Source organism: Pocillopora verrucosa, chromosome 7, assembly GCF_036669915.1.
Source record: "Pocillopora verrucosa isolate sample1 chromosome 7, ASM3666991v2, whole genome shotgun sequence".
Lineage (NCBI taxonomy): Eukaryota > Metazoa > Cnidaria > Anthozoa > Scleractinia > Pocilloporidae > Pocillopora > Pocillopora verrucosa.
This window is the reverse complement of record NC_089318.1, coordinates 17,735,706-17,749,259: the sequence shown is the minus strand read 5'-3', so window position 1 is coordinate 17,749,259 and position 13,554 is coordinate 17,735,706. Positions and strand designations below refer to the sequence as shown.

At 36.3% G+C, this 13,554-nt stretch overlaps 1 protein-coding gene across 1 annotated transcript; it reads left to right on the top strand.

Annotated features, from left to right (window-relative positions):
• The first annotated feature begins 6,346 nt into the window (after positions 1-6,346).
• LOC131784806 (uncharacterized) lies at positions 6,347-9,325 on the top strand. Its single transcript, XM_059101638.2, has 4 exons — positions 6,347-6,504; positions 6,993-7,101; positions 7,454-7,516; positions 8,605-9,325. The coding sequence occupies exons 2-4, from the start codon at positions 6,996-6,998 to the stop codon at positions 9,171-9,173; spliced, it is 738 nt and encodes a 245-aa protein (XP_058957621.2). The 5' UTR covers positions 6,347-6,504; positions 6,993-6,995; the 3' UTR covers positions 9,174-9,325.
• The last annotated feature ends 4,229 nt before the right edge of the window (positions 9,326-13,554 follow it).

The window sequence follows — 13,554 nt, the reverse complement described above, 5'->3', positions numbered from 1 at the left end:
AACTTGCGTGCATGCAGTTTATAAACAAATGCCACAGGGTCCGACACTCAGAAGGACAAAAGGGACAGGAGGGCGAAGCAACTTTTTTCATTTTGTGTAACAAGCTATTCGTTGGTAAAATTCGGTGAATGATTTTTCCAACGGATCATTTCAATGGATTTGCTCACTCCATTCCTGGTTTTCCAGCATCACTTTACTAAACTGATGCAAAAGTTATTTTACATACTACTCTCTCAATTCGCAGCTCATACAGCAGCTAATAATTTTACTTGATATTACATAATCAACAGAAAGCCATAAGCTTATTGATAATATGAAAGACTTCCTCATCGGTACTCTGCGGGGGGAAGACTCTTCAGGCTTAAATAACTTAATGCCGGTTATTTAGAGGAAAGCTGTCGAAGGCTGCAATTATGGACAAACAGCGGATCACAAAAAATCTTTATGGATGCGTTGTTTTTTTGAATAAACAATCGTCTCCATCGTACGCTGCAGGTCTTCTTAAACAGTTTGCAAAAATTTAACGATTTTAATGATAAAGCGTTTGGCTTCATTAAACATGGTTTACTGGAACAAGGGTTTGTATTACCACGGCTCCGGTAACTCATAAAATTAAAAACGAGAGAGTGAAAAAAAAACAAAACAAAGAACGGTCTCCTGTCACTCCCACCAAAGCTGTTACGTTTTATTCATGCTGGTTACAAGATTTTATTCATGTGACCAGTTCATTCATGTTGTTTCATTGAGAACTAAAATAGCGCAATCATTTGGCATCCCTGAAACAACAGAGAAGCTCGGCTTTTTCAGGCAGAGACTCTGTGAGAATTTCTCCGGGTGTTTCGTTGGGAACTAGAATAGCGCAATCGTTTGGCATCCCTAAAACAGCAGAGAAGCTTGGCTTTTTCAGGATGCAACTCTGTGAGAACTTATTTCTCCGGGTGTTTCATGTGGAACTAAAATATAGTGCAATCATTTGGCATCCCTGAAATAGTAATAGCAGAGAAGGCTGGTCGTTTTAGGCTGCGACTCTGTGAGAATTTATATCTCCGGGTGTTTCATTGGGAACTAAAATAGTGCAATCGTTTGGCACCCCTGAAACAGTGGAGAAACTTGGCTTTTTTAAACTGCGACTCTGTGAGAATTTATTTATCCGGGTGATAAAGTTAAGAATATTAGCTTTTCATATGGTTGTCTTGGTAATCAGATGATTTCGAGTGCAATTTGGAATAAATAAGCAGGAGTAAATTTTTTTCAAAGACTAACAAAATTCGTGGTCTTTGAAAAAATTTACAAGTGCTTATTTACTCCAAATTGCACGAGAAAAATCATGTGATTACGTATTAATAATATAAATGAAAATTTTGAGATAGCTTATCATAATTATGCAGAGGCAAAGCGCGAGCATCAAGTGCAAAAATAATTTATTCAAACCCTGCACTTGACATTGTGCGTTCGGTCAAAATAACCGCTTACGATCAAAACAATAATATGCAATGATATTTTCACTTCTTTAAGGCGCAAAAAAGTTCAAAGTCCGGCTAAACAGTTCAAGGAATTATTCAGGCTGGTTAGTTACTCCTTTGCACTGAATTAACCCTCTTCTGCATCGAATTACCTGAAAACTGTATTTAATTTAACCAATCAGAGAAATTTTTTCGTGTATCTTATTAGTTTGTAAATTATTTTCCAATCTTTTTTTCACATTTTGTTCTAAGAATTACAGTCGTATCGTTTCAACAGAGCGAATAGAAAATTTAGCTGAAATCAGGTTAAAAGTACTACGAATTTCTGGCAATTTGTTTTCATCTCTTTTGACTTATATCCAAGCCTGGTAGCCGAGTGATAACTATCGTACCATCAGCAATAATATGCAAAACTTTTACACATGTGTCATGTCTGAGCTGAGTTACGGCATTTTCGAAGTCTTTTCTATCTCAGATTGATCTTTCGGTCTTTTAATATCGGTTCGGAAATTATTTTTTTGACACCGCTTTTCCGGGATAGGTATAAAAAATGTCACGGCAAATTACGTGCAGCATTGCTCCCTGTTGGTGTTCACCTATTCATTAGGCGAACATCAGCAAGGGTTGTGATTTCAGACCTTCCACCGTGTGTTGCAAAAGATAACAGTTCCTTCGTTAAAGGAATTGCCTTGGAATGGACAATATTATGACTATCGATCCTTAACAATGAAAGGGCTAGCTTTCACGAGATTGCCCTAATAGCGAAATGTGAAAAAGTACAGTTGCTTTGTTCTATGAATACACCATGACTATAACAGAGTAGGCAAACACATGTAATTTAATGTTAACAACTGAGTTGAAAACGTAAATTAGCCACCGTAAAGAGTTTAAAAGCTAACGTTTTAAGCGTTAGCCTTTCGTCAGAGCGATGGAAAGAATTGTGGGTTGTGTGTGGGTTTATATGCAGAAAATGGAGCTACACTATTGAAGGGAATATGGTGACGAGAAAATAAAAATAAATTTGGTGAATGAAAAGCGCTCGTTGATACCGTGAGGATTAAGAGTGCCGATTTGGAAGATAAATTTTTGTTCAATTGTTTTACGGCTTTCCGAACTGCCAAGATGGAGGGAAAGGCCGAAAACTGCCCTAAGCTGTAAAGAATGATTAGGGAGACTAAAGTGTCTGGCGACTGGTTTAGATGCGTCACTGTCATTTCTTTCTACGTCGTGAACGGTGTTCTCGGAATCGGTCACATAGTCGTCTTCCTGTTTCACCCATGTGTAACTTTTTGCAATAATTGCAGGTTATGCAATAAATAACATTGGTGGAGGTGCACTTAAAGTGATCAGTGATCTTAATGGATCTCTTGGGTCCCGACATTTTCTCTACGTTATAAATGAAAGGACAAGTTTGCATCGTGAGCGAGCACATTTGAAAGTTCCAAATTTGTCAGTAAGCAGGTCGTTTTCAAAGGCGATTGAAAATAATTCTATCTCTAATATGGAGTTCAACTCAATGTTGCACGAGATTAAGCTGTATGAATCACTGAAAAGACAGTTGAAAAATAAAGCAAAAATCTCATCTAAGGTTCATGTTGACGCTATAGGAGAACAGATAAAAGAAGATGATCGAAAAAATAACGAAGTAAGATTGAATTTGAAAGAAAATTAAATGGCTTTTCTCTGTTTATTTCTCGACATAAATTCTAAAGATATGCAAATTCAACAGAATTAAACTTTATGCGCTGGATAGGTATCCAAGGCACAAAAAGTATTAGATAAAAATATCGGGATCACTTCTACAAATAGTCCTGAAAATCTTCAGATTAGTCTTAAAAAAGCGCATTGGTAAATCACTGAAAGCTAACTTGTTATACTTTTCAGTTAACTCAACAAGATTGATCAAAAAATAAGCCTGGGCTTGTGAACAATCAGTCAACTTCCATAGTTGCGACATTTTCTTTCCTGAAATTCCTTTTAATCACTTCAAAACCTATCCCTACAAGTTTGAAAAAAAAACACATTACGTCTCCTTGTGTCCCTTTGAGCTTGATCAAGTCTACTTACAAGTGTTTTCATGCATCCATCTTCATTGTCAAGATTCAATCGTATATTAGTGCAGTCAGCAAATATTTCATTTCATTGAATACTGTCTTTCAGTTTTTCTGCGTCATTTTTGCTGGGTGAGGTTTTCCTGTCTTTCTTGGAAACCAAATCAGGTCAATCATTTTAAGCGACGGTTAGTACTGGGTAAACCGCCACCAATTTCGAGAAAATGACCTCAACATCTTCATGTTTTTTCTTGAACATTTCCTTCATCTGCGCAAGATCGTTTCGTAATTTTTTAAAAAGCGATTCTTGTCCATTCTGACACGTCCGAAACAGTTTGAAGGAAAATAACTTTGAAATAAATAGAAACTTCTGAGCGTCATTTGTAGAAGACAAATATGAAAAATTCCGGACGCGTCTAAAAAACTTTTGAAGAAAATAAATGAGGAAATTCTGACGCGTCAGGAAAACTTTGGAAGAAAATTAATGAGAAAAATTCAGACGCTTCAGAAAAAACTTTTGAGGAAAATTAATGAGAAAAATTCTGACGCGTCAGAATAACTTTTTAAGAAAATAAATGAGAATATTCTGACGAGTCAGAAAAGCTTTAAGAGGGAATAAATGAGAAAAATTTCGGACGCGTCTGAAAACTCTTTGCAGAAAATAAATGAGATAAATTTCGAACGTGTAAGAGAAACTTTGGACAAAGATAAATAAGAAAATTCTGACGCGCCAGAAACATTTTCGTAGAAAATAGATGAGAAAAATTTCGGACGCCTCAGAAAAATTTTTGTAGAAAATAAAGGAGAAAAATTCCGAACTCGTCAGAAAAATTTTTAAAAGAAAATAAATGAGAAAATTCTGACGCCTCAGAAAAATTTTGATAGAAAATAAAATGAGAAAATTCTGACGCCTCAGAAAAATCTTTGTAGAAAATAAATGTCAAAAATCCGGATGCTTCGGAAAAACTTTTGAAGGAAATAAATTAGAAAAATTTCGGACGCGTCCGAAAGATTTTGATAATATTCACACTCTATTCAAAATTCACGAGTGAGACGTTATGAAAAATTCAAATTGCCTTGAAATCAAGGTTGTTTTGAAAATGTGTCAAAACTGTTTTTTTAAATCAAGGTTGACTTCAAATCAAGGTTAATTCATGAGTTGCCTTGAAATCAAGGTTGTTTTCAAAGTGCGCCAGAACGCGCTTTTTATAATTACTTAGGGTCATAAAAATGATCTCGTCTCAATGATGCCTGGGAGCCTCTCTATGGCTCGCCGGCCATCTGAACTCCTCACTCCTCACTCCTCACCTGAACACTCGTCGAGGTGTGAGCTGATCACTTTTCAAGCTAAAGATGTGTGCAAAATTTGTCACTTACTGCACTTACCAAAGTTTTCCACTTCTTTGTATTTCCTTTTACTTGTAATTCAAAGTTTGGTTGTAAGTTAGCGTATAAAATATCATGATTTGTGAAATATTTTTGTAGAAACACTGTTCTTACCGATTATTGCTGAAAACGAGTCTAATTATGGCAACTTAGCTTTGTAAACGTTATCTGGTCAAGGTATAGAGTATCACTGAGATTTGAGATTCTTTATTTTTAAGATGTCGATAGGAAGTACTGTTTGAAAATTTTTATTTTTCTGTTACATGTATAAATAAGCAATGATTATTTCATACCATTCATATAATCCGCATTATTTCATTTCTCGTAACGATGAGTAAACACTCAAATTATATTATTGCCTGTCACTAAATAGTGGGTGTAAAACGATAAACACAATTTTGCTTTAATTGCGGTGAATTTATTATGGTGTTAATTTGACATTAACACCCTCCTTACTGTTTTTTTGTTTAGTAACTAAGCAGTATTAAACAATGATGTTTAGCCCCTTTTAATATTAATAGCAAAAAAAATCTGACGTGCAGAGTTAAGTTTTAACTTTTTGCACTCTGCCTGTTTCCAGAGGGGCCCTGCCTGTTTCGTACGTTTTATTAAATGTACATACTGCATAAGTGTATTTTTCTGGACTAAATATTCATTAATATCTGAAGCAGAAATCATCTTTTTAAACAGGAATATTTAGGAAATTGTTTCAACCCAGCTTTACAAATATTTATGAAATTATCAGTATTGAGCTGTCGTGTGCGCACTTTGTAAATATATTAGAACCTTTCGAAAACAGTCGGCTTCTATTAAATTGAATACCCTTTTCTTATTATCTAAATAGGAGTATCTACATTTCTAGGTAGACAAACGAACGTGCAGTTCTGAATCAAGTAGTAAGTAATTTAGCAATAACTGCACAAACTAATCCTTTCCTATTTTAGTACACGCATTTTATTTCAAATACTTGAGTTATCACTGAAATCGGAAATTCTTTATTTTCACGATATTGATGGAAAGTATTGTTTCATATTTTTGTTTAACTGTAACAAGTAAGCAATTATTTCACATCATTCATAAAATTCGTATTATTTCGTATCTCATAACGTTATGTTAACACTCAAGTTATTACCAATCACTAAACAGTGGACGTGATAAGTAAACACAATTTTGCTTTAATTGCAGTGCATGTTTATCGAAGCGTTCATTTCATTTGAATTAGACTGCTTTCATTGTATAATTTATAATACTTGTATTTAATGAAAAATTTCCGAATTCCCCAGGGTTAACTTTTTTAGCTATGACAACTGTCAAACCTCAAGAGTAAAAATTGTATTGTTTTCCAGCACATAAGCGGACAACCATTTCCTGTTTCCAAGATGCGACTGATCCCTCTTACATGTTTGACCATCTGCAAATTAAGGTTTAATCAATTTTTGTTATGTACAGATGTCAATTTTTACATTCGATTATTCAACAATCTTGACCGCGTAAAAGGAGATAAACCATTGCATTCGTTCAGTTCCTCGCGGAGAGCTAACCTATAACGAAGAGTCACTACAAAGTCAGTAACAGAGGAAACTGAACGACGACGTCCCAACGGAGTAAGTAACGCTTGCAAGTTTTCTTCTTTTCGTGTTTATGCAAGATGCTATTATCGGAGACGCATCGAAAAAATCTTTTTTCGTTTGAGAAGGTTTATTTCCTTTCAATCCTCGTACGCTGTTCATGAGCATTTTAACTCACAAATCTGAATATTGAGAGAGGGATCTTTTCAAAGCCGGATTCTTACAAATTTGTCGCCGAAGAGATAGAGTTTATAGAGTCTAGCTAATCCAGTTCTCTCGCAACTCCTAGCATTTTCAAAATCATCGATAATTTGCAGAAAGTAAGAGCGCGCACTGCGAGAAAATTGTCTCGCTTGGAAACTCAACAAAGTGAACATGGACTTGAACCCAAAACCGCCCAACCCAGAATTGCTCCATAGATTCATATGAATATCAGAATATTTCCTTCAAAACTTATTGCATGCTCATTTCATTCATATTAACTTCTGAATTCGTTGTTTGTTTGTTTGTTTCTTTTTCAAAAGAAAATGAAGAGCCTTGTCTTGTTGTTGATAACTTTGGCTCTGGCCAAGTCACTTCCACTCGAGACCGATCAGAACACCGAAGTCGCGCTGAACGAGGACGAGAAGATTGGTAAGTGTTTCAGTTTTTAACAGTTTTATTAGAATCTACCTCAGGTCTAACACGGTGTGAAACATCCAAAAACAGTTTCACTAATCAGACTTCTACTGTTTTTAAATCAGTTTCCTCCTCCTTTTTTGCACCTCTCCTTTTAGTTAAAGGAGGGGCCAGCGATCTTTGGCGCACGCAGCTCTTTTAACATAGTAAAACGATCTATTTTTTCCCTTTTAATATATTTTTGCTTGTCTTATTCCTTAGCATTTCTGGCAAAGCTCAATATGATATAGAGTGTTAAAATTTTATTTTAAATATACTCATTTTCCACAAGAAAATCAGCGTGATCCCAACCTCTCTTGTTTTTTAGACACACCTGTTTTCGATCCCGAGGTATCAGATAAAGCTGATAAGCTTGAAATTGCTGAAAGAGGTAAGTCCGTCATAATCTGTCGATGATTGCAAAGGTTTTTTTCTTTACTTTTTCAAGGTAATACAAAATATCGTGTTTTCCAATGTTGCTGTGAGTTGTTCTCAGTGGACTGACTCCCCATCAATAATATTCTGCATGCACTAGTTCATGCCTAGCTTCGATAAGCGCTTCATTGATTGGGGCTTGTGAAGTGATGCGCAGAGCTTTCGGAGCTTGTTACCTGTTTTGAAAAGAACGGAATGACAAGTCGTTACTAAATTTCATTTGAATACATTCATTTTGCAGCGAAACCTGATTAGCTCTGTTTCTAGGTGCGAACGTTCTTACTGTAACTAATTGCAAGGCATTCCCATTTCCTTTAACCGTGCTGAAATTTCCATTATGAGCAGAAAGCAAAGCCCTTCCCGTTTCCCAATCTCAAGTGAAAAGGCTCCTAAGTGAGTTTCCTTCCCTCTCAAATTTCGCCACCGACAGGAGCGCAACTGGCGCGAGAGCGTGCCCTATTCAAAACTTAGTTCAGATAACAATAATTGCGAGACCTCTACAGTCCCCTGTGTATCCCAAGTAATGCTAGTGGCCCTTAACGAAGCCCCAACCATAAAACAAGGATGTTCAATTACGTGGATTTTTTGTGTGCCTATGTTTTCGAGTTTTGATTGAGTTGTAGAAGTGGATTTGCTTGAAGTCAAAATTTCACTTCTTAAAACGGTACGATGTGAACGTCAAGAACATCCTAGTAATAAGAGGACATATAAATTTTATCATGTGGTAGGATAAGGCTTTGAATTAAATTTGGAGGGAAGCGGAAAGATTTCACTTTCGTAAAAAAAAAAAAAAAAAGGACATTTTGAAGGACAGAATGACCAATTTGTCTCCCACGGGACCTCAATCAAAAAACAGACAAATCAGTCATGAGTCCAAAGGAGATGTATTTTGAAGCTAACCTCATAAAGTGTAATTCAGATGCCAAGTTTCCAGGATATCCGTGAGATGAACGAAAAATTTTTATGAGGATCTTAGAGAGAGAGCGTCTTAAAATACATGTGTTTGCTGGTAATATTTGACGTTGTTGAAATCTTAACTCTTAGGTATTAGCGAGGGAATATATCTCATTGAAAACGTCGAAACAAAGCGCTTCTTGTTCCAGGACGGCCCTCCCATAAAAGGGCCTCGTGGAGCAGAACATGGGTGGGCAGCTAGTTCAGGCTTCAAAGCACCTGCTGTTGTCGGAGCTGATGCCAACTACTACAATCGAGCTTACTGGAAGATCATTCCTCTAGGTGGTGGCAAATACTTCATCGAAAACCCCGAGACGAAAAGGTACTTGTTTCAAGGTGGCCCTGCCATAAAAGGGCCTCGTGGAGCAGAGCATGGGTGGGCGGCTAGTTCAGGCTTCAAAGCACCTGATGTTGTCGGAGCTGATGCCAACTACTACAATCGAGCCTACTGGATGATTACTCCAGTAAGTAATGGCAGGTACTTCATTGAAAACATCTTCACGAAGAGGCTCCTGTTTCAAACTGGTCCACCGATTAAAGGGAATCGTGGAGCAGAAGGTGGATGGAAGAATGCTAATGGCCTTACTTCACCTGTTGTTGTCGGTGCTGATGCCAACTACTACAACCGAGCCTACTGGATGCTTCACAAAGTGCGTTAGACTGATAAAAAAAAAACGTGCCAACAACGTTAAGGGTAGCAGTTATAATGGAGCTGTTAGTAGCTTTTCCTGGGTTGTAGTGCAAGTTTGTCAAATGTTTAAACTTCAAGCTTTTGATTGTAGTGTGAAAAATAAAAGCACAAATTAAAAGAGATGATCTAGTTTGCATGGATCTATAGTCGAAGACAGCTGATGAAGAAGGAAGTCAAGGGATAAGAAATTAATTTTTTCTTCCCATCCCCTTGTTAACTTATATTACGACCAGTTTTCATAGGCGACTTTCCGTGCAGGTCTTGCATGATGAAATGAGGGTTTTACGGTTAGTGGCCTTTTCAGGCTTTGGAGTGAGCCCATTAAGTTCCATGGTTTTTTAAACAATCAGAAGCAACCACAACTATCGAAGGGCATTTGCCTTTGAAAATTATAATATGTGGTTAGTAGCAAAAATTTCATATCTCACTGAGTAAAATTGAGCTTTGTGTGCATCGACTATTATGCACCGATAGCTTAAAGTTACCCTTCAATTTTTTTCGGTTTAGAATAACCAAAAAACAAAAACATTCCAGATAGGACTATAATTGTACAATGACGATTGTTCCTCGATCTCACCGAATATTTCAGCAGATTTATACCTAAAATCTTTAATTTTTACATAAACCACTTCACGGGTTTCCACTTTGTGGGGTTTTTACCACAAAGGGGTTTATACCACAAAGTCTTGTAACAATGCCTTAATTGCTTAAGTTGCTTTTTAAAACATCGAAATTGGGCTGTTAGTTGCATATTTCGACACTTCAGAGACATTGCTGAAATCAAATTAATCACCGCTATACACTAGAGGCTAATAGGACAGAGTACGGTCTGCCTGTGGTTAGCATCTGTTTTAACGTTAGGTTCACTTTGTATGCTTCTGCTTCCATCACTTGGTCCAAAAGTTTACGATTCGGCAGCTAGTGCCTCGGTGCTGTAACCGTAATGGAAAAGTAATGACGGCTGAACGAAATCGGGACAATTTCGAAAAAGCTTCGGGAACAAGAGAACACTGGAAAGTTTGTGAAGGTAACAAGGGATCAAGAACCTCCTTAGCCACCCTCATCATCAAGTATCGGGGTTGCCGGCTCGGTATCTTCGACAAAAAATACACAACAGACTCTGCGCGGGTGCTATTTCTCAATATTATTTTGTTGATATCAGCACAAACAGAGCAACGCAATCTGTTCTAGGAAACTATTAATTAAAAAGGCATGAAGCACAAGCTACATTTTCTGTAAATAAATATTGGATTACATCCTTTAAAATTTGCAGATTCGGAAAAAAAGACGACGTTAGCCCTTATTGTGATCATTCCGCCTACCGACACAGCCACCTTCCTATGAAGTACCATTTGTTCTCGGCCATGGCTATTGTTAAAATGGGCCGGCTTGATTTCTCATGGTAATGCCCTGTAATGCTTTGTTTTCCCAGTAATCAGCCGTTTTTAGGAGTTATTTAAATACTTAGCCGGTAAAAGCCTTTTCAATGATTTAAATCAACGTATTTAGACTTTACTGGACAAAAATGCAGCAAAATGCCCTTATGTGCTCCGTGGTTTGTAACTCTTTTCCACATGAATTCGAATCGACCATGCCAAACCAACCTCCCCTCGTACCAAACCTTACTCTGGACTTCGAATGGGTCATTTGCTGGAAAGCCAATAATCCCAATAAGAGCACCAGTTTTGTCGTTCCACTTGCTGTGGCAGTTAAATCCTTGCCAAAAACCAAACGAATTATTCGGCTTATTCATTTTAATATTCCAAGGAATGAAACTTGTGTCTTGGCTAAAGCGGTACGCTTTTAACCGTTACCCTTACTTCTTGCATGACTCATAAATTATAACTAATTGTAGTAGATAGGCGATGCATAGAGTCCATATAAAACATCATAAGGTGGCCAAACAGAGCCAGTTTCATTGCCATCAGGACTATGTGAAGGGGGAATGGTTTATGCCCAACTGATGTATTCTAACAACAGACAATTACCTATGCCAGGTACATAATAAATTATTCCATGCGAGTCCTGGGGTGCTTACCATTTAGACGGAAAAAACGGAAATTTCGGTAGGAAAATCAAAATGTTCGCGTATTGAACGCATCGAGAATTAAACGACAAAATCAGCGTTTAGTTTATAACTTTCCGTTGCTGGAAAAGATTTATGATCAGCATACTCAGTCGAGGTACTAGAGCGAAAGAAATTGCGCGAACTGCAAGTACGCGCCTCTGTATTCAAATAAAGCCATTCCATGTACTTTACAACAACATCACGCCAGGGGCTAAATTTGACTAAGAAATTAAGTCCAATCCTTAAATTTGATCACGTTTTCTGCAAACCGGGCTTATATGTCATTATGTTTAGGTAGCTTATAGTATGATGCACGAGGTTTAATATAACATCTTCATGTTTTTTCTTGAACATTTCCTTCATCTGCGCAAGATCGTTTCGTAATTTTTTAAAAAGCGATTCTTGTCCATTCTGACACGTCCGAAACAGTTTGAAGGAAAATAACTTTGAAATAAATAGAAACTTCTGAGGGTCATTTGTAGAAGACAAATATGAAAAATTCCGGACGCGTCGAAAAAAACTTTTGAAGAAAATAAATGAGGAAATTCTGACGCGTCAGGAAAACTTTGGAAGAAAATTAATGAGAAAAATTCAGACGCTTCAGAAAAAACTTTTGTGGAAAATTAATGAGAAAAATTATGACGCGTCAGAATAACTTTTTAAGAAAATAAATGAGAAAAATTCCGGAAACATTTTTTTAGAAAATAGATGAGAAGAATTTCGGACGCCTCAGAAAAATTTTTGTAGAAAAAAAAACGCGAAAAATTCCGAATTCGTCAGAAAAAGTTTTAAAAGAAAATAAATGAGAAAATTCTGACGCCTTAGAAAAATATTTGTAGAAAATAAATGTCAAAAATCCGGATGCTTCGGAAAAACTTTTGAAGGAAATAAATTAGAAAAATTTCGGACGCGTCCGAAAGATTTTGATAATATTCACACTCTATTCAAAATTCACGAGTGAGACGTTATGAAAAATTCAAATTGCCTTGAAATCAAGGTTGTTTTGAAAATGTGTCAAAACTGTTTTTTTAAATCAAGGTTGACTTCAAATCAAGGTTAATTCATGAGTTGCCTTGAAATCAAGGTTGTTTTCAAAGTGTGCCAGAACGCGCTTTTTATAACTACTTAGGGTCATAAAAATGATCTCGTCTCAATGATGCCTGGGAGCCTCTCTATGGCTCGCCGGCCATCTGAACTCCTCACTCCTCACTCCTCACCTGAACACTCGTCGAGGTGTGAGCTGATCACTTTTCAAGGTAAAGATCTGTGCAAAATTTGTCACTTATTGCACTTACCAAAGTTTTCCACTTTTTTGTATTTCCTTTTACTTGTAATTCAAAGTTTGGTTGTAAGTTAGCGTATAAAATATCATGATTTGTGAAATATTTTTGTAGAAACACTGTTCTTACCGATTATTGCTGAAAACGAGTCTAATTATGGCAACTTAGCTTTGTAAACGTTATCTGGTCAAGGTATAGAGTATCACTGAAATTTGAGATTCTTTATTTTTAAGATGTCGATAGGAAGTACTGTTTGAAATTTTTATTTTTCTATTACATGTATAAATAAGCAATGATTTTTTCGTACCATTCATATAATCCACATTATTTCATTTCTCGTAACGATGAATAAACACTCAAATTATATTATTGCCTATCACTAAATAGTGGGTATAAAACGATAAACACAATTTTGCTTTAATTGCGGTGAATTTATTATGGTGTTAATTTGACATTAACACCCTCCTTTGTGTTTATCTTTGTTTAGTAACTAAGCAGTATTAAACAATGATGTTTTTTATAGCCCCTTTTAACATTAATAGCAAAAGAAATCGTGCAGAGTTAAGTTTTAACTTTTTTCACTCTGCCTGTTTCCAGAGGGGCCCTGCCTGTTTCGTACGTTTTATTAAATGTACATACTGCATAAGTGTATTTTTCTGGACTAAATATTCATTAATATCTGAAGCAGAAATCATCTTTTTAAACAGGAATATTTAGGAAATTGTTTCAACCCAGCTTTACAAATATTTATGAAATTATCAGTATTGAGCTGTCGTGTGGGCACTTTGTAAATATATTAGAACCTTTCGAAAACAGTCGCCTCTATTGAATAAATTGAATACCCTTTTCTTATTATCTAAATAGGAGTATCTACATTTCTAGGTAGACAAACGAACGTGCAGTTCTGAATCAAGTAATTTAGCAATAACTGCACAAACTAATCCTTTCCTATTTTAGTATACGCGTTTTATTTCAAATACTTGAGTTATCACTGAAATCGG